Genomic DNA, 27,087 nt, shown 5'->3' on the forward strand with positions numbered 1-27,087 from the left:
ATCAAGGAGAGGGGTCTTCAGAGAAGAGCTAACCTCTTTATGTTTTAGTTGCCACACACACTAGAGCACATTCACAATGACACTCCATGGATCCACTTTCATCAAGTCTTTCCAAATGCTTTACATTATAACTGCACAACTGCTCTGTCACTCTGCTCTCTGACTTCTTCACTGAAAACACTCCATCCATTGATATAGATCACAGCTGTACATCTCTTGTTATCCATAAGTGGATCTACCCATAAGTGGGCTGGAGACCCACCTCTGGTCCTCAGAATCAGTTGGCTGTTGTTCTTTGTTCTGGAACAGGACCAAAATAACTGTAATTGAGTTACAGCATCCTTGGCTGTTGCTGCTGATTAGACCAACACGAGCTCGGAGTGTTCTGCTACAAGTCAGACACAAATTGTCCCCATGAACATTTTGGGTGGTTTCTCTAACTTGGGGCATCTCAGGAGACGTTACGAATGGCAGTGTATCATGCTGCCTATTCATCTGCCATCCTTTGCTCTTCCAATAGGACTAGCTTGACTCTTTTTTCAGACATGAATGCCCTTCTTTTTGTCTTTTGCATCATATGGCTGTCAATATGTGTCGCCCCTCTCATTTCTACCATGCATCTTTTTGGGTGTCCTGTGGATATTATTTTGGTGAATTTAAAAAAAAAAACTTGCAGAAAAGATGGAGAGAAGACATGAGCGTCATGTGTGAGTGTTTGAAGGGTGAGAAAATTAGAGCTACCGGGGTCAACTTTATGTTGAGGAATTGTTAATTCCCCAAACACAATCTAACCTGTACTCTCTCTCTTCTTTAAGCCCAAGTTCCTCTCAATGGAAATCTATGTGCTATAAATGGACCGGTGAGTTTATTCAGGGGATTATCCTTCTCATTGTATGTAATAGTTTGGAAAACAGGAATTCTTGTTTTAAAATTTTACCATTTATTAAAGAAAAAAGCAAACTTGCATAGTAATGAGATGGAAATGCTTGTTTATTTTTACATAAAAATTAATCCTGTGGGAATATTTGATATCTTTTACTGTTGCTAAATTTTTTTTAAATTTTCAATAGTATTTTATTTTTCCAAATATATGTAACTGGGGATTTTCTTTGCAAAGATGCTGGAATGGTTTTCCATTTTTATCTCTGATTCATTTTACAAATGAGAAAACTAAGGCAAATAGGATTAAGTGACTTGCCCAGGATCACATATTTAGGAAGTGTCTGGAGGCCAGATTTGACCTCAGGAAGATGGCTATAAGAGAGATCAGAATTTCCCATTGGGCAAACTCCCTCCTCCAAAGCAGATTGACCACTTTTACTTACAGCCTTAAAAAAATTGCTCAGGGCCTTCAAAAGTCAGGGAATACCCTGGGATCACACAACCAGTGTCTCTGAATCTTCCTGACTCTAAGGTCCATCTCCTGTCTATCCACTAGGCCATGGTCTCCTATCTTTAGAGTCCGGTGGCTCATACAGCCCTCCCTATCCATTTTCTCTTTAAATCTTTCCATAAAGATTTGGCAGTGGGGCAGGGCTCATGTTATTGGCTCCATTTTAATTGTGAAGAAATATTTTAGCAGGCTGAGGAGATGGGGAGGGGAAGCACAGAGGAGGAATGAATTGTCCTGGGTGCTTGCCCCAGATCTGTGGGGCCTTATACTGAGCTTTTCACAGAGCCAGAGAATCTCAGGGACATGAGGGACACAGAGATCATTCCACAGTTCCTGAAAATTCCTTTTGACAGGACATCCATCTTTTCTTGGCAAATTTCTAGAGAAAGACTGATGACTATTTCTTGCCAAAGTCGTGCATCCTATTTTGGAATAGCTTGGACACAATGGGATGATTTCTTTACATAAATGTAAAAGAATCTTCTCTTCTCTATTCCTTCCTTCCCTCCCTCCCTCCCCAATGATCTGGGCTCTGCACTCTGGGGCCAAGCAGAGTAAATCTAATCCTTTTTGTATTTGACCTAGCCCTTCAAATACTCATATATGGCTCTCATGTCTTCCCTCCATCTTTTCTGCAAGTTTTTTTTTTTTAATAGGGCATGAATTCAAGGTCCCCAATCTTCTTGATCATCCACCTTTGGACCTTCACCAGTTTATCAATATCCTTCCTAAAGTGTGGTGTCTTGAATGGAACACAACACTTCTGTATAATCTGAACAGGAGCTTATTGAGACCCTCACCTCCATGGTCCAAGGATGGGGAAGACCTAAGAAAAGATCAAGCCTGAGTTTATGGGAGCCATATGGGAGCACTCAATTTTTTGTTTAAAGCACTTGGGGAGAGAGGGGAAGGATGACTCAACATCTCCTGCTAAGAGGCTTCTAGCCAAGGTTCTTAAGGGAACTAGAGAACCAATGGGAAGCGTTTTAGCTGGTTCTAGTCAAGTGTTTGTGCCCTTTCTAAAAGAGCAAGGCAAAGCTTCAGTATAGATGCCTTAGACGGTGATGAATTTGAACCAACATGCCAGATGCCATTTACTTTTCAAACAAGATACCCTTCCCAAATGTACCTCAAATAAAATAAATGGGGCATAATCACAACATTTGACAGAATTAAAGCTGCTTTAATTTAAATATGCAAATACTCTTGGTGCTTAGATATATTCCTATAGTATGTTTGAATCACCAATAGGGCTTTGCTTCAGTCAAATTGAGACCTCTTAAAGACCTTAGCTTAAAAAAGGTAAAGGTCTCCCACTACGTCTGGGACGATCTCTAGTCATCCTGATCTATATGTGACCACTGGACCCAGGTGGTTCTGGAGGGGAAAGTGAGGCAGGTGACTTTGCACAGACCACTCTCACTTAAATCCAATTTACTTGCACACCATGGCATCACCTCCCTGATGTCATGGCCCTCTTCAAGAAATAGCATAACGATGTTGAGAGAAAATGTAAATGCTTGAGCTGAAGAAGAAAAAGTACACTATCGCCTGCTTTCTTCCCTTGAGGAAGAGATGGTAAAGAGCATCAGCCAGGAGTTGAATCCTAAGGGCATTCTTTGAGCAATGGCCAGAGAGCCACATCCAGGGGGACAACAGCTGACGGAGCAGCATCCAGCCACAGGATGACATGACTAGAAAATATGGGCCACGTGATTTACCCCTTCAAGTCTATGACCTGTTCATGTGGGTCCCCATTAAGCATCTCTCCCTGAATGTACCCTGATGATACCAATTCCTAATGTATTTCTTTTCATGTGTGTTGCCTGTGTTTGTCTGCTTTGCCCATGGCACATTTAAATTTTAATAGCTTTTAGAATACTTTGTGATTCGGTGGATAGAATTTGCTTTGAGTTTCTGGTAGGGGAAGGTGGGATGGTTTCTATTTTCATTAAGCATTTTTGTCCCTAGATGAATATATTACAAGTAAACAAATGGGTTTATGGACTATGTTTTAGAGGATATGGCCAGAAAGAATACTATGACACATGGGGGACCCATCCTCAAAGTCAGAGGGTGGTCCCTGGGTGCTACACATACAAACTACTTTCTGACACCATTCCTTTCCTCAGCTAATTGGGGAGATAATTTTTGAATCCACGTATAATGCTTTACAGTTATTACTATTGAATTTTGCCCAATTTTTTGTGTCTTTCTTTTTTTAAATTAAAGCTTTTTAGTTTCAAAACTTATGCATAGATAATTTTCAGCATTTACCCTTGCAAAATCTTGTGTTTCAAATTGTTCTCTCCCTTCCCTCCACCCCCTTCCCTAGAACCAAGTAATCCTATATATCTTAAACATGTGCAATTCTTCTATATATATTTCCACAATTATCACATTACATAAAAAATCAGATCAAATTTTTTTAAAAATGAGAATGAAAACAAAATACAAACAACAATAAAAAGTGAAAATGCTATGTTGTGATCCATATTCAATACTCACAGTCCTCTCTCTGGGTGCAGATGGCAGTATTCATCATAAGACCATTGTCAGCTCAATGTTTTAAACTGTCATTTCTTTTTTAATCCTGACTCTGTCATCTGGTGATGACATATTCATGACCTCATATTCATGATTCTGTCTAAACCTTGTAAGAGAACAGACATGTCTGTTTTCTGTGAGGAGCACTGGACATAGAATGTGATGTAAGAGTAAGAAAGTTGTTGATCAGGAGCCTATAATGAGCCAAAATATTGCTCATTCCCAGATGCCTTTGCTGGTGTTCATTGGTTGGCTTTGCCGAGCTGTGCACCGCCCCCACATTGATCCAAACCAGCCTTGGGGTCAACTATTCCTGCAAAACATCCTGCTTCTGGTCCCACCTGTTCCTGGGAAAGACTGTCTATTACTTTTCCCAACCTCTCTTTGAACCTTCCCTTTGTAGTTTTCAGATAAACTGCCCCTTACCTCTCCTGGGTTATGGGTTCCCTGGAGGCCTTGGAAATAGTGTCTGATTTTCCTAATTAAACTTTTCTGCCTTTAACTCAGCCTTAACTCCTCTGCATTTTGAGGCGTGGGTTTCATCCAGTTGACAGCTTCAAGCTAAGTCACTGATAAAAATATTGAATTGTATTTAGCGATCTGCAGAGCCCTAGACCTTTCTCCAGGTACCATCTTCTAAATTGACATTGAAGCTCAGATATCTCCTCTTTGAATCCAATCACTCAACTGATCCTCAATATTTGTACAATAATAATGGTAATAGTGATAATAACTAGAATTTGTATGGTATTTTTAAGGCTTGAAGGCAGTTAACAAATATCTCTGATCCCCAAACAACCCTGAGAAGTAAAGGCTATTATTATCCCAATTTTTCTGATGAAGAGACTGACATTGAGAGAGAAGTGACCTAGCCAGGGCCATCCAGGTAGCTGAAGGTGAATTTAATGGTTTTCCTGACTACAGAACTTATGCTTTATCCATTTTTCTCCCTAGCAACTTGCTGATCCCTTTTGAGGGTGCCTTGTCCTCCTAATCTCCCTGACCAACAACTCCAGTGTTACCTTGGACTCCTCATTCACCTTACATATCCACACGTGGCAGACAAAGTCTTCATGTCCTTTGTGCTTGGGCATATTCCTGGCTCTTTTCTATGTTCTATCATCATGTCTAAATGCCACAGGGGCTGTGAGACACAGCCTCAATTATCTTAAAAGATGTGTTCAGTTTGGGACATGTTGAGTGCAATATCTCTAGGACGTCCGATTTGAAATATCCAGTAAGCAACTGGTGATGTAGGAGTGGAGTTCAGGTGAAAAACAGACAGAATATAAATGGATAGTTTGTCTGCATAGAGATGAAAATTAAGTTCATGGCAGCTAAAGATGTTACAGAGACATTCAGATACACACAGAGAGAAGAAAGAGACAGAGACAAAAAATTGGGGGGGGGAGAAAGAGAGGAAAGGGGAGAGAAAAAAGACAGAGAAAGGCAGAAACAGAAAGAGAACTTAGATAGACACTAGAAGGACCTAAGAGGGAAGTTTGGGCAAACAGTCACAGTTAGGTCAGACATTTAATAACCATTTATTTAAACACCTAATGTGTACTAGATATGAAGGGAGAAGGAACTTAGCCAATATTGAGAAGATCCTGATGGCTTTTATTGATGCTATCCCGATGCTGCCATAGTGCATGCTCCATGATGGCTCACTAATCTCCTAAATCAGATGCTGCTTAATCATCTACTATTCGTTTGGATTTAGAGGCTCTTGCCTCTGGAGCTTATGGTCCTCTAAAGACCTCAGGTCTTTTTCAGACTGTTGCCTCTCTCTGATTGCTTTCTTATTCCTATGGAATTTGTTTGTTTTTTGTCCCTCAAAACAAGACTTTCCAGTTACCTCTGCTGAATTTACTCTTGTTAGATTCAGCCCAAGGCTCTGGGATCTGTTGAAATCCTTTTGGATTTTGAATCTATCATGCACCATTCATCAGTGAGTCAAAAAGCTCTTGCCTACTATGTGCCAAGCACTATTCTAAGCCTGGGGATGTAAAGAAAGGCAAAAGACGTTCCTTTTTTATCAAGAAGTTCACAGTCAAGTAGGGAAGACAACATGTAAACAACTAGATACAAAAAAGGAAGAGAGAGGGATACCTTGTAGAAAGGGATGGCATTAGAATTAAGGGGCAATTAGGAAAGGTTTCCTGGAGAAGATGGCATTTTGGTTGAGACTTGAAAGAAGTCAGAGAGGTCCATAGGTAAAGATGAGGAGGGAGAGCATTTCACACATGGAGGACAACCAGAGAAAGGGCCAGAAATCAAGAGATGGAGTATCCGATTCAAGGAACAAGGAAGTTATGTCATTGAATCACAGAGCATGTCGGAAAGGACAAGTGTAAAAAGACTGGGAAAATAGGGAAGAGGCCGATCACACAGGTTCTTAAAATCTAAAAAAAGGGTTTTATATCTGATCCAGGAAGTCATGGGGAGCCTTTGGAGTTTGGTGAGTGGGGAAGTGAAGGGAAACATGGTCAGACCTGCACTCAGGACTGAATGTGGTCTTTAAGGCAGAGACAGCATTCAGAAATCTATTGCAATAAGTCAGACATGAAATGACAAGGGTGGTGGTTGTGTGAGGGGAAAGAAGGGGGTGTATATAATAGATATTTTTTAAAAATAAAATCTAAATGATAAATGTTGGAGGGGATGTGGGAAAACCGGGACACTAATATAATAAAGTTCAGTTTGGGATGTCTTTGGGGCATCCAGTTTGAGATGCTCAATAAGCAGTTGGAGATGGAAGTCAATAGAGAGACTAAGACTGAAGAAGTAGATTTAAGAATCATTAGCATAGGAATAATCATTGAAACCATAAGAACTGATGAAATCACCACGTGAAATAATATAGAAAGAGAAGAGAAGAGGATCCAGGACAGAGCCCTGGAGAATACTCATGTTTAGCAGGTATGACCTTGTTCTAGCCAAGGAGGCTGAGAAGAAGAGATCAGAGAAGGAAGGGGAGAACCAGGAAAAGGCTGAGGTCCAAAGCTGAGAGAAAGGATAGGAAGAAGTGGAGGAGCCTTGAAAATAGAAGATGTTTAGAAGAGCTTCAAAGAGAATGAGTCAAGGAATCAATCAGACAGGGATAAAAGAACTGCTTTACTGCAGTGCCCAGTGCAAGTTAGACAACATGGATTTTCAATGTACTCAATCAGCAGAGATATATGAGCTCACGCAAGTCACAAGTGGGATGGAAGAAAGAGATGGTAGGCGTAACCAGGATTGAGATTTGGCAAGAAATAAGCAGCAATTAGCAGGGAAGAGGGCAGTTTAGAGGTGAATGACTAATTATAGGGTGGAAAATGGAAGGGAATAAAGTTAAGTAACAGACTTAAGAAGAAAGACCTGGTGACAGACAGGTGGAGGGACCAGAGACTTCAAAGAGGGAAAGGATAGATCTAGGAAGGGTGACACATTGGGAAAAATAGAATGATGAGAAAGTATTTTCATATAGCTTAATGCAGGCATTTCTAATTAAGGAAGTATAATACATTTGAGTAATGGTGGAAGGAATGTCTGAATCAATGAAATCACAGGTCAGCCTGAGTATTTTAACTATAGAATATAAAAGACATGTAGGAATTCAATAGAGAGGGACAGGAGGTCATTTCAGGCATATTAGGCAGTCTGCCAGTTAGACACTATATCCAAACTCTTATATAAGTTTTGTCTAGACAGATTTCTCCTCTAGTTCATTCCCAAAGAGGACATTGAAGATATTTCCACATTCTATCACTTTGACAGAATAATTCAAAACCACGCCAATTGTAAAATTTGGAATCAAGGTTCCACAGGCTCTTTTTTCCATCTCCATCTACTCTTCTCACTCGATCTATAGGGTCTTTTAGTAGTATGTTCCTGTCTTTTCTTCCTCTATGTCCTGAAAAGTCTGCACCAGAAACTGGGTGTAGTCTGTGAAATAAGACTAGTGAACGTGGTCCAAAAAAGAAAAGAGATCCCAATGAAACTAGATTCTGGTTTTTCTAATAAATACTATCATCATCAATATCATCCTTATCAAAGATACAAAGGGAATTGAATCATTTCCCAACTGATAAATGGTAAAAGAGTTTAAACAGGAAAGTTCAAGAAGAAAACATTTAAGCTATCAGCCACATAGAAAAATTTTCTAGATCACTAGTAATTTAAAAAATCCAAAATGAGGCTCTATTTCATAAATATTAGATTTTCAAAGGTGACAAAAATGGAAAATCAATTCTAAAGGGGCGTGGGAAACAGGTGCATTATTCACTTTTGCTAGCACTATGAATTAGTCTTGCCATTATGAAAAGCAGTTTGGAACGTTGCCCAAAAAGCCATTAAACTGTACCTACTCTTCCTCCCAATGATACCAATAATGGTCTACATCCTCAAAGAGATCAAAGTGGAAACAAATCTATATGTACAAAAATATTTATAATTCTTTTTGTGCAGAAACTGGAAAATGAATGGATGCCCATCAATTGGAAAATGGTTGGGTAAATTATGGTATATGAAGGTTATGGAATATTATTGTTCTGTAAGAAATGACCAGCAGGAGGAATACAGAGAGGCTTGGAGAGACTTACATCAACTGATGCTGAGTGAAACAAGCAGAACTAGGGGATCATTATACACTTCAACAATGATACTATATGAGGATGTATTCTGATGGAAGTGGATATCTTCAACATAGAGAAGAGCTAATCTAATTCCAATTGATCAGTGATGGACAGAATCAGCTACACCCAAAAAAGGAACACTGGGAAATGAGTGTAAAATGTGAGCATTGGGTTTTTTTGTTTTGTTTTGTTTTTCTTCCCACATTATTTTTACCTTCCGAATACAATCCTTCCTTTGCAACAACAACAAAATTCGGTTCTGCACATATATATTGTACCTAGGATATACTATAAGATATTTAATATGTATGGGAATGCCTGCCCTAGGGGAGGGGGTGGAAGGAAGGAGGGGAAAAACTCGGAACAGAAGGGAGTACAAGGGATAATGTTGTTTAAAAAAGTACCTATGCATATGTACTGTCAAAGAAAATGGTATAATTATAAAAATTAATTAAAAAAAGAAAATAATTCTTTTTGTGCTGGCAAAAAATTAGAAACAGAGGAAGTGCTCATTAGTTGGGGAATAACTCAACAAATCATATATACAAACATGATGGAATACTATTGTGCTGTAAGAAATTATGAAAGGCACCGTCTCAGAAAAAAAAATTGAGAAGACCTCTGAATTAGTTTGAAGTGAAGTGAGTTGAACATTTAAAATGTTTCTATGATTTATATTTTAATGTAGTAAATTTGAAAAGAATAATATCTCTTTGCTCAACTCCTGAATAATATATGATTAAAATATATATATAAAAAATCTGAATATTTGATTTAAAAACCTTATCAGAAGTACATAAAATGTCAATATACTGAAAAACTTTTGGAGATGATGGAATACACACACACATACATATATGTATATGAATTTTTGTACAGAGCCTGTAAAGATTTGATCACTTCACACATGCATCACACATGCTAGGGAAGACTTAGGAGCTATCTTGTAAAAAGATGGGAATGGTCCCCAGGAAATCATTAGTTTGGCAAAGGAGGATTAGGTGACTGCAAAATTCATTATTTTATGCAAAAATTGTAGACTGAATAAAACAATTCAACAATGACACACAGAGACATGAAAAACTATCTCATGTTCCAGTTTTCGTTCCCATTTAAAAAAAAAAAAAAAACAACTAGCATTGGATGCGCAGGTTTTCATATTAAGCTGACAATTAACTAGGGTATTGATTGACAGACATATTCCACTCTCTCTCATTTTGCATCTACTTAGGCAGTCCAGATGCCTCTGGAACTTATATACAGGAAACACTCTTCAACGCATGGCTTTGCCTGGGCAGGACAGGGCTGAGCAGGGCAGAAGAAGGAGTCAGATGTGGCCAGCCCTAGATGCTGCTGCCTTCTTCTTCAGCACAGACAGCCCCACTAAGCTCTCTTAGGCTGGAGGTGCTGGAAACGAGGGCTGTCAGGGCCGAGTCAAGAGGGAAAGAAAAGTTTGGTGCTTTATTTTTAGGGTGAACTGAATAAACCATTTCTTGAACGTAGCGTGTCAATCAGTTCCATGGAGCCTCAGAAGGCCATGTCTGAGCCAGAGCTGCTCTGCCAACTAATTTAGGGGAGGGGAGTATTGTATAATCCATCTGGAAAAGTTAGTTTAAAGCAAAGATGTGAAGTATTTTACATATCAACAGAAGATTTTTAAACTTTGATCCTGGATGTGATATGGAGCCCTCAGAACTTGAGAAATGGGAAGATATGACTTGATCTATGCCTTAGGAAAATCACTTTTGGGAGTTATATGGAGGACTGATTTGAGGATAGAAGGGAATTGAAAGAAGACTGATTGAGAGGCTATTGCCATATTCCTGATGAACATTGATTAGTGTGGCAGCTGAATAAGTAGAGAAAAAAAGTCAGAGGTCAAAGATATTATAGAGATATGAACAACATTTTGGGCAACTGAGGAGCTTCAAGAATGAAGCTTTAGCCTCAGTGGCTACAGAAAGTAAGTTGATTTTGACATGAACACAAAGAGCCAAGTCTCTGATTTCTCAGTAAATTAGGATACCAGGTCTTCTCTTGAAAATGGGTGAGATGGTGGAGACCTTGAGGAGAGAAGGGCAGACTTGGAATAGTCTCAGTGAAATAGAGAATCATTTAGAAAGCTCTAAAAGGATTTCATTTGGGCAGTTAGAGCCAAGATCAGGTTTTTTCTACCAGACTTGTGACTTCATGGGCAAAGGGAACTCAGGATAAGTATAACCCCTCTCCCCGTGCAAATCAGCACCCACTTTGTTAAGAACAATGTCTGAGGACTGCTTGGAGCACAGGGGACTGTAACACAATCAGTACATTTCATAGCTCCTTTGCTTTATAACCATTATACCATGAAACATCTTAAGATTAGGTAATATAAACCATAGAGAGCAAGGAAATGGGTTTATATTACCTACCTTCTCCCCAATCTCTTTTATATTTACCTTTCCTTGGTCCATTTTACCTCCTTATTTTGTCCATAACCCCCTTCTTGTTAATAAAAGTACTTTCAGCCAAAAAAAGATTAAATTTGTTGTGGTAGCTGGACTGCATGATTTTGTCCTACTATGTTCAAGAATAGGAGCAGAGAGGACAGGTAGTGAGAATCATGAAGGCTTAAATCATGAATAAGTTATAGACGAGGGGGAACAAGGATGAAAAAGAATGGAGAATGACATAGAATTGAACTCTTGTTGTTGTTGTTTGTCCTCCAAGTGAATGGGATTGAAGTGAGGGAGTTGATGTGATCGTGTGCAACTGAATTGGATTTGAGTGAGGGAGAGTTTGCAAGGTCACCAGTCTCATTTCCTGCTTTGGAAATATCTGAGTCCATTGGTAAGATATGGATCAGGACAACTGGAGAGCGCCTTCAGGGTTGAACTCTAACAGTTTTTACAGATGACACAGGGTTGATGTGAGGAGTATGTAAGTATTATAAACCTTAAAGTACTATGTGAATGCTAGCTATTATTATTGGTTATCTGATCTTGGGCAAGTTATTTAACTATCCTGGGCCTCAGTTTCCTTATCTGAAAAAGGATAGAATTGAACTAAATAACCTCTGAGAAACCTTTTAAGTCTACTATTCCAAGTGTAACACTTGTGAGTAGGACATCTAGCTAGATAAATCAATAAACATGTATTTGCACCAGCCAGGCATAAAGCTCAATGCTGGGGATACAAATACAGAGCCCTTAAGGAGCTTGCATTCTAATGGAGAAAGGCAACACAAAAGAGGGAAACTGGAGGCCTGGGCAGGAAGAAGAAAAGATCTGACTTATCTGAACATCAGAAAAGAAAATGGAGAATCTGCGAGTTGGGGCAGGAGATATGGAGGGGGGCAGATCTTAGAACTTAGAATATCAGAGTAGAGAGCTAGAATGTGAGAGCTGGGAGGAACCTTAGAACCTAGAATGTCAAAGCAGAGAGCTAGAATATGAAAAATGGAAGGGATCTTAGAACCCAGAATGTGAAAGATGAGAAGGATATTAGAACTTAGGATGTCAGAACTGGAAATGATCTTAGAATCCAGAATGTGAAAGGTGACAGGGATCTTAGAACTTAGAATGTCAGAGCTAGGAGGGATATTAGAATCTAGAATGAGAGATGGGGAGCTAGGATATGAAAACTGGAAGGGATCTTTGAATTTGGAATGTGAGAGCTGGGAGAGATCTTAAAATGTAGAATGTCAGAGCTGGGAGGAAACTTAGAATTCAGAATGAGAGGGGGGTGTAACGAGCTGTCGTCTCCAGAAGCTGCTGGATCGCTCTCTGGGAAGAGATCTGCTGTGTCTACTACTCAAATCTCTCCGACAGATTCTTCTTCCTGTAACGAACCGTTGTCTCCAGGCAGTTGCTGTTAACTCTTGTCCAAAGAAGTGACTTCCCTTCCTGCAGAGAGCCCCGTCAGGCCTGATGCAATGCAGAGAGTCTCCTTCTTTCTCTGAGAGTCCTCTCTTTTATTCTCCCAGAGAATGGGCGTGGGATAATGCAAGGGCTTCTGGGAAGAACCACCCCAGCCAATGAGCTTGCCCCCTCTTATCAAGTCAACCTGAGTTCTCACCTTGTAATTGTCCAGAAAACCTGAATTCTCACCTTGTCACCCTCCAGACAACCTGAGTTCTCACTTAGTAATCCTAACATCTCCCCCTTTCTTTTGATTTAGAACATAGGACAGTCATGACCTTGAAACATAAATCCATCAATATGGGAAGTATTACAGATAATTACATAAATTATATAAGCATATAGTAACATAGTAACATAACACATGCTAGAAGTATATAACATAATTGAAAATTTATAAATGTCCATAAGTCCATTGTCCATTAGTCTCATCTTGTGTGAGGAAGTCCAATGATTCCTGCTGGTTTTAAAGTTCTTTAACAGTCTTCTTATTATCCATGCTCTTTCAGTGTCAGATGTTTCTTAGATCTTCTCCTTTATTTTGAGGTCTTTCTCTTTTTCTGTCTCTCTCTGATGGATAAGGCGAATATGACTCGTTGGCACCCATCTGATTCCTTCTCCTGCTGAAGAAATACAAGCAAACCCTCTCCCCCAGGCAGTTAACCTATCTAATTACCTTCTATTTACCACTTTCTAAATCTCTTCTCATCATCTGGCAATTACATTGGAATTGTTTGCACTGGGCACAGCCCTGTTGGTTTAAAAGGCCTGTATTCTCCCCAGGTGTAATCCATTTTTGCAATCTGATTGCCTTTTGACTGACTTATTAGGTAATCCCTTTCTGCCATGTGATTGCTTCTCTGCTGATTGATTAAATCAGAGTCCTGGCCTTCTAAAGGCTCTTTAGGTGTAACATCAGCTGCCATCATGCCCCAAGTCTTTTTTGCCTGGGGCCCTGGACCTGGGCCCCTCATCCCATTTCTCTGAATTATTCTACACTCTGATGCCCAATGGAGTCCTCTGTTGCATTTTGGACATGGGGTTTTAGGTCTTCTTTCACCCTGTCTTCTCACTGTATCTCCATATCTACACTGAGCTCTTAGATGCCCAATTTTTCCACATTGAAAACATTGCCGAGTTTCTCTAGAAGGCCCTTGCCATGAGGGACCCTGTCTTTCCACATTCATCATTGTCCGGGTGTAAAAAGCATTTGTTCCCACTGTAGCACAGCGTCTTATGATCTCCTCTAAAGGAGCATCTTTGTCTAATCCCCATATAATTCTTTTGCAAATCTCGTTGGCATTTTCCTTAGCCAGATGTCTGGTCATTATTTCTGTAGCTGAATTTTCTCCAATAGTTCTTTTGACAGCAGTTTGCAAACGTCCCACAAAATCTGCAAAAGGTTCATTGGGACCTTGCTGTATTTTAGTGAAAGCCTCTCCACAATCTTTCTGTCCAGGAAGGACACCCCAAGCTTTTATTGCAGCCTTAGCAATTTGTTCATATATTGTCATGGTATAATTAATCTGTTCCGAATTCTCTCCATACTGACCTTCACCAGCTAAGTGCTCAAAAGTGAATTGTGTGTTAACTCCTATTTCCAAATTGCATCTGACTTGAATTTTACATAATTCATGAAATTCCGCAAGCCATAATAAATTTTCTCCAGGTTCCAGGCATATCCTTGCTATGGATTTCCAATCATTCGGGGTTAGGACTTCATAAGACAAACCATCTAGTAACATTTTGACATAAGCTGATGTAGTCCCATAAAGGGTACAACCTTTTTTCAAATCCTTAATTTTATTCAAATCTAAAGGTGCATATCTTCTCATTTTATGACCTACAGAATCAATATTTTCAATCACAGGATATGCATGTATAAAATCACTTATATCCTGTCCTTCTCTCTTAGCTTTAACCAATGCTTTTTCTAATCTTGTCATAGGCTTAGACTGCTTCACAGACAATTCTGTTTGTGTTTCTGCCTCTTCCTCTCCTCCTTCTTGCTCCACCCCTGAAGGGTTAATTGAAGGAGGAGATGGGAGGTGCTCCTGTTGCTGTTGCTCAGAATTGTACTTAACTTCATTGTTATCTGATTCATCCTTTTCACCTAGTTTAGTTGACACTTCCCCATTTTGCTCCTTCATCTCTTCCTTTAGAATAACATTGTTTAAAGCCAATTGGATTACATTGTATATATGAATTGTATCTTTGGAAATTGAGTTTGGCCTGGAATTGTAGTGTTCACCTAATTGCTTTCCTACTAATTCCCATTCATCTGGATCCAATTCTTCTTCCAGAGAAAAAGAAGGACATATAACCTTCACAGTTCTTAAAAGTTCAGTAATCTCCTCTAAAATTATAATCAATCCTTGGCTTTTCATAACCTTGATGATGCTCTCTAAACATTTTCCTTGAACAGAAGGTGTTTGCCCCATTTCAGCTATAAGAGATCCTGGTTTAGTCCTTAACAAGTTCCTTATTTATCTATTAGCACACTCACTTAATCTTTAACAAAGTTTCCTCGTTACTCACGGTTCTGGGTCAGAGAGACTGAGATCTGGATGGGAGGCTTTTCCACTGAAATCAGGACCGTGTCTGTCCCTGTTCGGGCGCCAAATTGCGAAGGTCTGGTCTAGCTCCTCTTGTCAGGATAAGCAAAAGTCCTTGCCCCAAGTGTGGACGCCAATTGTAACGAGCTGTCGTCTCCAGAAGCTGCTGGATCGCTCTCTGGGAAGAGATCTGCTGTGTCTACTACTCAAATCTCTCCGACAGATTCTTCTTCCTGTAACGAACCGTTGTCTCCAGGCAGTTGCTGTTAACTCTTGTCCAAAGAAGTGACTTCCCTTCCTGCAGAGAGCCCCGTCAGGCCTGATGCAATGCAGAGAGTCTCCTTCTTTCTCTGAGAGTCCTCTCTTTTATTCTCCCAGAGAATGGGCGTGGGATAATGCAAGGGCTTCTGGGAAGAACCACCCCAGCCAATGAGCTTGCCCCCTCTTATCAAGTCAACCTGAGTTCTCACCTTGTAATTGTCCAGAAAACCTGAATTCTCACCTTGTCACCCTCCAGACAACCTGAGTTCTCACTTAGTAATCCTAACAGGGGGGCACCTTAGAGCTTCCAGTAATTGATTATGGTATGATTCAGGTCCAAGTGTTTCCTGACTCCAAGCACTGGACAATGCTTCTGGAAAAGGACCTTAAAGCATAGGAAAAAGAGAATTTAGAGTTTGACATGCAACTGATGGGTTCCAGAATTAGCTAAACATCCACAGACTTTGTCTCTCCAACTGAAAAATTGTCTTGCCTTGCAGTGTGTTGTGTGCATGTTTGGGAGAAGATGTGTGGAGAAGGAGCAATAGGTGGAGGTAGCTAATAGGAATTACCTGAAAAACAATCTGATTTCCATTCTATCCCATAGACATTGCATTAAGCCCCTACCTTGTGAAAAGGCCTGGAAAATGTTTCTTCCCCTCCAGCCTCTACACCTTCTCATTCTCACACTGTGTATCTGATCCTCACCCTCTTGAGCCCCCTTAGGATTATCATTATTATTATTATTATCCCTAAATGACAGAAAGGAAAATAGTTTTCTCAGAGTCAGCTAGTAACGTAGCTGGGGCAGGATTTGAACACAAGGCTTCCTGACTCCATGCCCGCTACTTGGCTGCTTCCTCTTAGTTCATCTCGGGACACCCCACTTATCTGATCTCTCCTTCTTGTTTCTAATACTGGCTTCTTTTCTGTTCCCTTGCCCCTCATTGTGGGGATTCCTCTTGACTTCTGCTCCTTTTCCACTCAGATACCCATGAATCCAATGTTCTCAACCAAGCTCATCCCTTTCCTCCGAAACTTATTCTTGCTGACTCTCTCATTTCACCTGTCATCCACCTTTCTATGGTCAAACCTGAAAGACTCTTCCATTTTCCTGTTCCTCACTAAGTTATCAAGTTCCATCAATTCTATCTTTACACCCTTCACATTGATCCTTCCCTTTCAATTCCCATGGCCACCATAGGAGCACAATGTTCCCCATCACTATTCAGAGCCTCCTAACAAGTCACTCCCTCCCCTATCCATTCTTCACAGATTTCCTCTTACTAATGCACAGGTTTGGGAAAAAGCAGAGTCCTCTGCTCTAAGATCTTCAGTCGTTCCCTGTTACCATTTGGACCATTTGGACTTTTTTCTGATATTTAAGGACTTCCACATTTGATAACGGCCTATCATTACAGTCTTAGAGTATAGTCTAGTCATGTCAGATTCTTTGTGACCCCATTTGGAGTTTTCTTGGCCAAGATACTGGAGTGGTTGGCCATTTCCTTCTCTAACTCATTTTACAGGATTAAGTGACTTGGTCAGGATGACACAACAAGTAAGAATCTGAGGCTGGATTTGAATTCAGGGCTCCATGTCCAGCCCTTTAGCACCAACTAACTGCTCGAAGGCATCAGAAAGCCCTGGGTTCAAATATTCCCTCTCACAATTGTTATCGGTGTGGTCCTGGTCCAGGCCTTTAATCTCTTTCAATCTCAGTTTCCTTATCTGTAAAATGGAGCTATCAACACCACCTATATCACAGTGTTGTGTCAAGACTCAGGTAAAATAATGTACATAAAACACTTTGCAAATGTCAAAATGATATACAAATTTAGCTGTTTTATTATTATTATTCCTTCTCCCAAAAGCAGCCTCATGTTCTCCAAAGCTCCAGCTAACTGAACTCTCTGCACCCTGCAAACACCCACTGCTCTCTGGCCTCACACTGTTCCTTCTCCAAGTTACTTCAAGTTACTTATCACTGCTCTCCTTTGTGCAGGACACTGTGAAAGGCACTGGGAGTACAAAGATAAAACTGAATCAGGCCCTGCCTTCAAAGAGCTTCCATTTCTGGGAATAGAAAATGTCACGAAGTAACCGCTAAGTGCAGACAATAATATACAATATAAATTAGAGAGGATAAGTGCTAATAGTTAAAGAGATTGGGCCAGGCTTCTTGTAGGAGGTTTCACATGAAGCAGGCTCTGAAGGAAGGCGAGGTAACTCAGCACCTCAGTTTCCTCCCCTGTAAAATGAAGATCTTAAATTATAAACCTCAAAGAGCTCTTGCAAACTAAAGCAATCTTGAAGGAGATGAGATATTTTTATATTTTTAGAAGATATTTCTTGCATATATTGTGCGTGTGTGTGTGTGTGTGTGTCTGTGTGTGCCCGTGTGTGTGTGTGTGTGTGTGTGTGTCCAAGTAGAGACAAAAATCAACACACTGGGACTTAATTCCCCAGGGCACCAAGGTCACGTTCAGGTCGCATCAGCAAATGGGATTCAGCACCACCGCCAGACTGGGCTCCTTCCTACATCAGCTTCTTCAAATTAAGGTAGATGCCATCCTTAGCACCCAGGACGAGCTGAAGCCGTTTGATGGGCAGCCTCGAGGGCTCTGGAGAAAACTCAAAGTGAAGGAGGCATAGGGCTGTGACGGCCTTCACTTCCATCATGGCAAACTGCTGCCCGATACAGTTCCTACAGTCAGAGAGGGAGAGAAACACAAAATCGGCCTCCTTAGTAGGATTGCTCCACAGCTGGAGACAGAAAAAGCTCAGGCTCCTAGGGCCTGTCAGGAGAACAAGCAGGCTGTAAACTTAACAGACATCAAAAGCAGAATTTGAAGGTAGAATTTGAACTCAAGTCTTTATGGCATCTCTCAAATAGAGGCAAAATTCCCTTTCCCTTACCCTCAACTATACCCGGAGATCAGAACATCCCTTCACCCCTCCAACTCTCTCTTCCAAGGCTCCTAGGAGGCCATCCTTACTCAGAGACCCACTCCAAGTAGCCTGTGGAGGAGTAGATGGGCTGAGAATGAGGCAGATTTCCCTCAGGTCTGGCCTGGTAGAGTACACAGGGGGATAGATTTGAGAGGCTCCAGTTGAATCCTTGATGTGGCTTCCCCCACCCCAATCAAATGCTGGAGACTGCACCTACCTGGGTCCAGCTGAGAAGGGCATGAATGCATAAGGATGACGAGTAGAGGAGTTCTCTGGAGAGAAGCGCTGGGGGTCAAACACCTGCAACGAGAGGAAGACCTGAAGTCACACCCTCCTCTGACACTTGCTAGGTGGGCAAACCGGACAAGGAGTTGGTCCAGAGGCCCTTGATGTCTCATGCCACTTTGGTAGGCTAAGAGCCTGGGATTCTGCAGACAGAATGTATTCCAGACACAAGGTGAAGTTGGCTCTGAGGCTGGGAGATGCAGGGAATGCTTGGGACATAATAGTAGTAGAGGCTGATGGCTAGAACCCAGAATGTATACATGTGAGTGATCTCACAGAAGCCTGGAGAGCCAATATGGTGCCAAGGAATAATAACAGCATGATTAGAGGATGTCGGGCAGAAGCATCTGAACCTCACCTGGGAGAAAGTAGGAGCCCCCTAAAGATTTTTCAATAGCAGAGTGACCTGTTTGGGGATGACCTATCGAGAAGCAAGACTTTTTCCTTTCCCTTCCACCTCCAATATATGGGGAAATGAGGGCAGACCAGGACATGGTTAGAATGGTCATAAGCCAGGCAGATGGTCACAGTAGTCGTGGAAATAGAGAAAGGGGGATGGACTCGAATGATGAAATCCACCCATCTGCCAGAGAGGTAGAATGCATAGATCCCTGGTAGATGATTGGATGGGGATAGGAGATAAAGGGATGAGTCCAAAATACCTTCAAGGTTAGGAGCACGAAGAGAGTAAGTGAATGTGGAGATACAGGCAGAGGCAGTGAAGGTAAAAGTGGGAGAGGGTTAGTGGGAAAGGCTCTTCCCCAGCAGAAGGAGCCCTTAACCCTCCCCCAACCCAAGCCCCTTAGTCTGGCTTCCTGAACCTGTTTAAGGCAGGTCTCCCCCTACTCCTCCCCTTCACTCCCCCTCCCTCCTGGGGATTCTCTCCTCTGGCCCATCTTGCTCTTCCTTGCGATGTGATGTTGGGGATACCTCAGGCTTGTCCCACACAGCTGGGTTCCTGTGGAGCGCATAAATGTGGAGAGAGACCAGGCTACCTGTGAGAGAGGGAGAGAGAGATTCCAGAACAGTCTTGTGGTTTCATTGCTGGGCTCAGCCTCTCCTCTGATGCAGACAGGCCACTCACATCTAACACAACTCTTAGAGACCCCTGAAAGGCTAAGTTCTGGTCCAGAAGCCAGGTCTTCCTGACTCCCAGCACAGCTCTCCCTCCAATGTGTCCACTTGCTCACCTCCTTTAGACCCTAAAATCTGAGAATGGAAGGGATTCTGGAAGTGTCTTGATCTCTGGGGAATCAAACTAAAGTCTCCTGACTCCCAGTCAAGGCTGTCTGTCAGGCTGAAAAGATGAGAATGGAGAAAGATGATCTAGATTCTTCTGTGAGGGAGGACTGGACCTCTTTGGACTCCCCAAGGCCCAATAAATCCCTCAAATTGTTGGGAAAATTGGGAGGAATGAGGAATAAATCAAGATGGCAGATCAGGTTTTCATTTAGAAGATGACTGGGGCCTTCATGAGACTCAAGGACACGGAGAGCTGTAGGGCCAGGATTTCAATGTCTCTGGATTTGGTGGCAATAAAACAAACAACCAAAGCACAAACAAATCCTGATGAACCTTGAGAAGTCGGTGGGCTGACTTCAGGCCAAGGACAGAGGAGGGGGGATGTGATAGTAAGAGGGAGACTGCACCAGTCTCCAGGGCTTGAGACAGGGACACATGGGCAAAAAAAACCAATGTTGGCCGCATCTACAAGGGTACTAGCCAGGCCAGACCTGGCATGGCAGACACCTGAGACCCAATGGGAATCCTTAGAACCTGGGAACCAGTAAGAGGCCCCGGGGGGAAGGGAGGAGGTGATAGAATGCTAATGCCTCTGTGTCTACAGTACCAGGCTGAGAGCCAGGTCACACCTCCTGATCCAGGCAGGGTGGGAAACACATGCCTGGCAATCCACCCACCCCTCCGGGGCACCTTTAGCTTGGCAGTGATTTAAACACCAAGAAAGGAATGCAGGAGAGTCAGACAGTGGAGGCTGAGACTCCTTAGTTCACATCCTCTTCTTTCCCCCCAAAAGATTGTGAGAACCAGCTTCAGAGTTTCTAGATCCAGACTCCTCATTCTGGATCTCCTCCGCTTCATTTATATCCAGTGTTCTTATTCTACTTGAATGTCATGGATCCCCAACCCCTACTGTGGGCAGAATAGGGAAGCATATAGACTCCTCAGAGTCACAGGGCTTTTATTTTGTTTTCTTTTGGGGGGAGTTTGAAGGGCTTTTTTTTTTAACTGGCAAGGCAATTGGGGTTAAGTGACTCACTTAGGAGGACATAGGTAATAAATCTTAAGTGTCTGAGGCTGGATTTGAACTCAGATTTTCCTGACTTTAGGACTGGTTTTCTAACTACTGTACCATCTAGCTGCACCCCCAGTCATGTTTTTAAATGCATAAAGTAACATACAAGAGATTACAAAGGAATCTAATTATATTGAAATATAGCTATTTAATTTTTAAAATTAAAAATAAGTTCACAGACCTATGTTTCAGAACTCCCAATGTAGGTGAAGCAGTTATGATCTCTTAGACCTCACCAGCTTTCACAGCCAAGATGGCTCCCACACCCTCAGACTCCCTGTTCCAAAATGTTGGGCTCTCCCTCCTTTGGGTCCGATTGTGTGAGATTTTAGAGCTGTTTAGTCCATAAGAAAGCATTTAGCTCTGTGCCTGGCACACAATGTCTGTCATTTTTATTATTGCTGTTTGGATCGGGAGAGATGTGTCAATAATCTCTGGCAGGGAACACTCTGTCTCTGTGGCCAATATGAGGAGTCAGAGAACTCATCATTGCTGGGAGCAGTTCCTGCTGTGGCTGTTTACTAGGTTTGCCTAGGTTACACACACTTGTGGCTGGGATTTTAGATGGACGGGATTTCTCTAAGCATGACACCTGGGGAAAGACCTGGCCAAACATTCAGAGTAATCAGGACTTGTCCCAGATCTCCGACACCCAGGCTCAACAGCCACCCTCATCCTACCTTCAGGCAGCGACTTCCCATCCATGAAAGTAACAGGCTTGTTGAGCTGGCGGTATATCTGGGGCACTGGGGGATAGAGGCGGAAACTCTCCTTGATGCACATAGTAAGGTAGGTCATTTTCCCCAGGTCTTCCCTGCATGGAAGAAGAGTCCCATCTCCAGTCAGCTTGGAGCAGGCAGCAGCCCCCCCAGTCCTGCTATCTGGATTCCCCAGACACCCCAGATCAGACCCACCTTCCAACTAGCTTGAGCAGACAAGGAGAGGGGTATGGAATAACCCCACCCCCCATTTCCCCTAGTGATGGACCTATCCAAGTGTTCAGTTCTAAGTCTGGATCCTGGTCCTCCAGGTCTTCTTCCAGGTTACCCCACCTACAAGGTCCTCCTTCTTCATCTCTATTTCTTTCTCTTCTCCCTTTATGGTCCTGCACATGCATTTCTTGGGGTGAGTCCTCCATGAGCCCCCTGCAAGTGTCATCTGAGCCCTTCAGGCACTCAGAGCCTGTGCCTGTGATCTCACAAATAACCCCTCAACATTTCCTCCTTGTTTCCATCAGACTGAAAGCTCCCTGAATGTTTCCCTTCACTCCCTCAATGCTTAACATGGAGCTATCCTTAAAGGGGTTCAGGAAAGAAAGAGAAAAATTCAGTGAGCAGGGCCGTCATCAATTCAGCTGAACACTGATTGATCATCTATCATATACAGAGTCTTCCACTAAGCTGCTGAGAATACAGAGAAGGGAAGTGCTCCATGCCTTCTAGCAGGGAATGGGCGTGGAAAGAAAACCTGGTTTGGAATGGTAGAAATTCTGACTTCATCCTTAGCTGTGTACCGGTTAGAGATGAGAAAAATGAATTGGGCTCCTGCCCCAGAAGGTAAGAAGTTTTCTCTCATTGGAGGTTCTTCTGCCAGCGACTGGATGGCCATTTGTCAGGGATGTTGCAGAATCTGATTACAGCTTGGACAAAATATCCCTGAATTCTACCCTAGATCTGAGAGTCTCAAATTCTATGATTCTATGATTCTATGATCTTGGTCAATAGCCTTGTAATCCAGAGTGCCCTGTGAATTAAGACACACTAGGGTCTTCCTCTAAGGCCTTCTTTGATGTGATGAAGGAGATAAAGGTGAGACCCTGAATTTTCCAAGGCCTCGTTAGAAGAACACAAAAAAACCTCAGCATATCCTCCGAAGCTGAAGAGGTTTACAGTGTGGGCAACATGATGTTCCCATGGTCCTATCTTCCAAGAACCAGTTCAGATCATCTCAGAGATGCTCTTTACCAGAATCTGGGCCAGCAGAGAAAGAACTTCTCCGGCTGTAGAAAAGCTACCCTTCTCCACATGGCAGCCCTGTTATTCTACCAATTACTAAGTCATAGAGAGCTGTCGTTTGGTTTGGCAAGGGAAGGACCATCAGGACCTTAAAACTGTATTGCTTATGAGTCCAAATCTTATCTCCTCTACTAGACATGAATTAGAAGCAGAGACACAGAAAATAAGAGGTGAAAATAAGAGCAGGAAATAGGAGAGGCTGCCCTCTTTTGTTGTTGGGAAGTGCAAACAACAGGACATAAAAATGGAAAAAGACATTGAAACTAAATTATGAAAGGAAACATTTCTAAAGATGAAGAAAAGGGGCTATATCTGAAGAGAATGATGAGGATATGCAGGCAGTTCCTCAACCCTTAGATTTACAAAAGAAATGGAAGGAAGACAGAAGTAGAACAAGTTCTCTGGTACAATCCTGTAAAAATGGGTAGGAATTTTTTTTAAATCATGTCAGTAAATTTCGGAATAATCCAAGATTTTGAAAAGGAATCTAAGAACAAAAGGAGCTGATTTTTGTTAGTTTTATTGGAAGAAAAAAGAACGAGAAGGGCCAGGCTGTTGCTTTGGCTAAATGGGATGATGATGATGATTTCCAACAGACAGAAAGCAGAGTTCTTGCTTCATGTCTGTTTTCTTTGCCAGGAACAATGGCCTTTGCCCTGGCAAGAGATAGTAAGAAAATAGCTAATAGGATTAAAGTCCTCTGACAATCAACCTGCATTTTTTATTTCCTTCACAGGCTAATTGTGCACTATTTCAAAGTCCGATTCTTTTTGTACAGCAAAATAACATACATTGTATTTAACATAACAATATATTTAATATATACTTTAACATATGTAACGTGTATTGGTCAACCTGCCATCTGGAAGAAAGGATGGGGGGAAGAAGGGGAAAAGTTGGAACAAAAAGTTTTGCAATTGTCAATGCTGAAAAATTACCCATGAAAATAAAAAGCTATAATAATAAAAAAAGTCCTCTGACAATGCTGAACTTTATATCTTCAGGTCTTAAAAACAACAACAATAAAAACAACCTGAGTCATTGTCAGTGGTTTTTGAAAGGTCAGGGAAAACTGGGGAGGTACTACAAAGATAGGCAAATGTCTGAACTTTTTCTTTAAGGAGTGGAGGGAGAAAGGGAACAGGTTCTATAAACATTAAGCCAGTGAACTTCTCTATATCAATCTTTAAGAAGATGTTTGTGATTGGCAAACATCTAGAAGAAGAAGCAGTGATCCCAGTGATCATACTAGGTGGTCATATTAGGCTCACATCACTTGTTTTTTTAACAGAATTACTAAATTAAGTGCTTACACATTACTGGATACAATTTACTTAGTTTTCAGCCAAGTTTTTGACAATGTTAGCTCTTGTTAATCTGGCGAAGGAAATAGAAAGAGGTAGACTAGATGCTAATGCAATTAAATGGATTCAGAAATGGTTGATTGGCAGAATTCAAAAGAGTAAACGTCCAGTATGGGAAGAGGTTCCCAGTTGGATGGTACAGCAGAGGATCTGTGCTTAGCCGTCAGCTGTAGTAATGATTTGGATGAAGACACAGATGGTGTGTTCACCAACTATACAGATGGCACACAGTTGAAAGGGAGAGCTAACACTAAAGAAAACAGGATCCAAGGGGATTTTGATGGCCCAAGGCATTTGACTGAATATAGTAAGATGAAATTTGAGGGAAAAATGAAATTCCACTTGTGTTTTTTAAAAAAAAAATCTGTAAATACAAAATGAGGCAGATAGAGTTAACAAATTGTGTGAAAAAGATCTGGGGCCACGAGCTCAATGTGTTCATTAGGAGTTCATAGTTATATGAATCTTGGGTTAGATTAAGGGAGACAATATAACACTAAAAAGTGGGATGTTTAGGTCACTGGACTTGGAGTCAATAAGATCCAACTTTAAATTCTGCCTCAGATGTTTTCTATATGTAGGATTCTGAACCATCATTTTAACCTCTTTGTATCTGTTTCCTTATCAGCAAAATGCAGGTTATAATAACAGAATTGATCTCACAGGGATGTTATGAGGCCATAATGATTTAATATATACAAAATATTTTGCAAACTTTAAAGCACTAGAAATGCTAACACAGCTTCCAGCATATTGTGTTAATTTCTAAGTGCTGTGATTTAAGTAGGACATGGATAAAATGGAAAGTGTCTAGAGGAGGAAAACTAGAATGGGAAAGGACTCTGAGCCCCCATCACATGTGGAACAGTCAAAGGAACTGGAGAAATTGTTCAAACTGGAGAAGAAAAGAGTCAGAAGGAACCTGTTTTCAAGTGTTCAAAGGGCTGCCCTGTGGAAAAGGGAGGAGATTCGTCCTTCAAAAGGCAGAATGAGAAGTAGGGAGAAAAGTAGCAAAAACTTCTGGGTATCAGGAAGAACTCTCTAACAAGAGATGGTGACAAAATAGAGTGAGCTGTCCCCAGGGCTGGTGGGCTCCCCCTGAACTGGAGTTCTCCAAGAAGACACAATCTCTTGGTTGGGTACATTAAGGCAGAGGTTCTTTTCATGCACAAGTTGGGATTGTTGGAATCACTTCCAAATCTTAAATTCTCTGATTTTGGGAAGTGCATGAAGGATTATTTGCATAGTCAAGGAAAGATTCAGAGATTAGGAAGATTTGGAAAACCATGAAGCCTTGGATCTAGAAATTGAGGTAGACCCAAGTAGATGTGATGATTCCCCAGGAAGCTGCAGTCCCACTGCCAGGAGATCTCAAGCTCAAATAGGGAATAGCTTCTCATATTGTCAGGAGGACTATATGAAGATCTGGGAAAAGGACTTGTCCCATGAGGGTAGACTCATGGAGGATGATGAGCTCCCTTAAACTCATCCAATGGGGCACATTAGGGACTACTATGCCCTTAGGATCAACCATGGGAATGCAATCATTGGATTGGAGATTTAGTCCTCCAAGATTCCTTAGAGATCAAGTAAGTCCAATCCCCTGATTTTATGGATGAGGAAAATGAGACTTAGAAAAGGGAAAAGGTTTGGTTTGGCTACAATATTACTAAGTGGCAGAGTCTGAGGGAGCAGATCAACCCTTGATAGAGTCCCTGCAACTCCTGGAACATTTCTAACTGAGTCTTGAGTCAAGGAAGGCCCAGGGCTTACCACTGGACAGTGTCACGATTTCCTAAGATGTCCTGGACCTCCTCCCGGCATTGCTGCTGGTGCTCTGGGTGGAGGGATATGCAGTACAGGAACCAGGAGATGGCAGAAGAAGTGGTATCATGACCCTCAAACATGAATGTGTCTGCCTCAGCCCGTAAGTCTGCATCTGACAATTTAGTCTTGTTCTCATCCTTTAGGAAGGAATGGAAGTGACAAAAAGTGGATGGATGACACAACAGGAATGATTTAAAGTAGGGGGTTCTCTCTAAAGAGAACTTCCCCTCAATAAGAGCTTCTACAGAGTAGGAAATAAGAGGGAGGTTACCTGTCCCTCCCAAGCTCCCCAAGGAAGTCCTGGGTAAGCAGTCTTTTTCCCCCACTGGTCTCCCTTTCTAGTGATGAAGAGCAAATGCACAAGAGCAGCAGTAGAATCAGGAGAGAGACAGACACTACTTGGAGCAAGGAGAGTGGAAGGACTTTCAAGATCCATGTTGGCTTCCCCTGAATTGAATCCCATAGAACTCACTCCAACTCCAAGAAGAATGTCCAGGAAATCCAGGCGTTTCTTTCTTTGAATCTTTTCCTGTTCTTCCTCCTCCTTCAGAGCAGCTTTTCTGGTCCTAATCACCTTGTCTGTGCAAGAACATCAGAGTGTAAGTACTGGAAAAGGTGAAAGAAGTCATATGTTCAAGCACCCAACTTGCAAAAGGGGAAACAAAATCCAAGCTAGAGGAAGTGATTGTGACAAGCCATGGGATCAAATGGAATGGATAGAATAGTCAGGTCTGGACAGCCTCTCACACTCCTCAGAGCTCTTTCCTTTCTTTCTTCTTTCCCTTCCCTTCTCTTCCTTCTGTCCACATAAGGCACATCATAGCCTTACCCACAGGTGTTCTGCCCTATGAATGTAAATTTTAATCACTGAAACCTTGCAGGATATCTTGAGGTTTGCCAGCTAGATTTCTTTCTTAAGAGCCATGACTTCAGCCCAAATTAGGAAAATTAGGAGGAGAAAAAAGAAAGGAAGGACAGAAGCCCAAATCACTCTGGCTCTCATTAATTAGTCAACTTAAAAAGAGGAGGAAAAAGAAAGGAAGGAAGGACAGAAGA

General features: G+C 41.7%; 1 protein-coding gene across 2 annotated transcripts in view; it reads right to left on the minus strand.

Annotated features, from left to right (window-relative positions):
* Window positions 1–17,099: 17,099 nt before the first annotated feature.
* The window catches only part of LOC141541683 (cytochrome P450 4B1-like), a 24,527-nt gene continuing 14,539 nt past the window's right edge, over window positions 17,100–27,087 (minus strand). For both annotated transcript variants that reach the window (XM_074266018.1, XM_074266019.1), the window contains 6 exons: window positions 26,504–26,610; window positions 25,978–26,168; window positions 21,506–21,639; window positions 19,442–19,506; window positions 18,444–18,526; window positions 17,100–17,981 (listed from right to left, as the gene is read on the minus strand). In XM_074266018.1, the coding sequence (XP_074122119.1) occupies window positions 17,813–17,981; window positions 18,444–18,526; window positions 19,442–19,506; window positions 21,506–21,639; window positions 25,978–26,168; window positions 26,504–26,610 (749 nt within the window). In that variant the 3' untranslated portion in view covers window positions 17,100–17,812. The remainder of the gene's footprint in view (window positions 17,982–18,443; window positions 18,527–19,441; window positions 19,507–21,505; window positions 21,640–25,977; window positions 26,169–26,503; window positions 26,611–27,087) is intronic.

The sequence above is a fragment of the Sminthopsis crassicaudata genome, chromosome 4, assembly GCF_048593235.1.
Source record: "Sminthopsis crassicaudata isolate SCR6 chromosome 4, ASM4859323v1, whole genome shotgun sequence".
Lineage (NCBI taxonomy): Eukaryota > Metazoa > Chordata > Mammalia > Dasyuromorphia > Dasyuridae > Sminthopsis > Sminthopsis crassicaudata.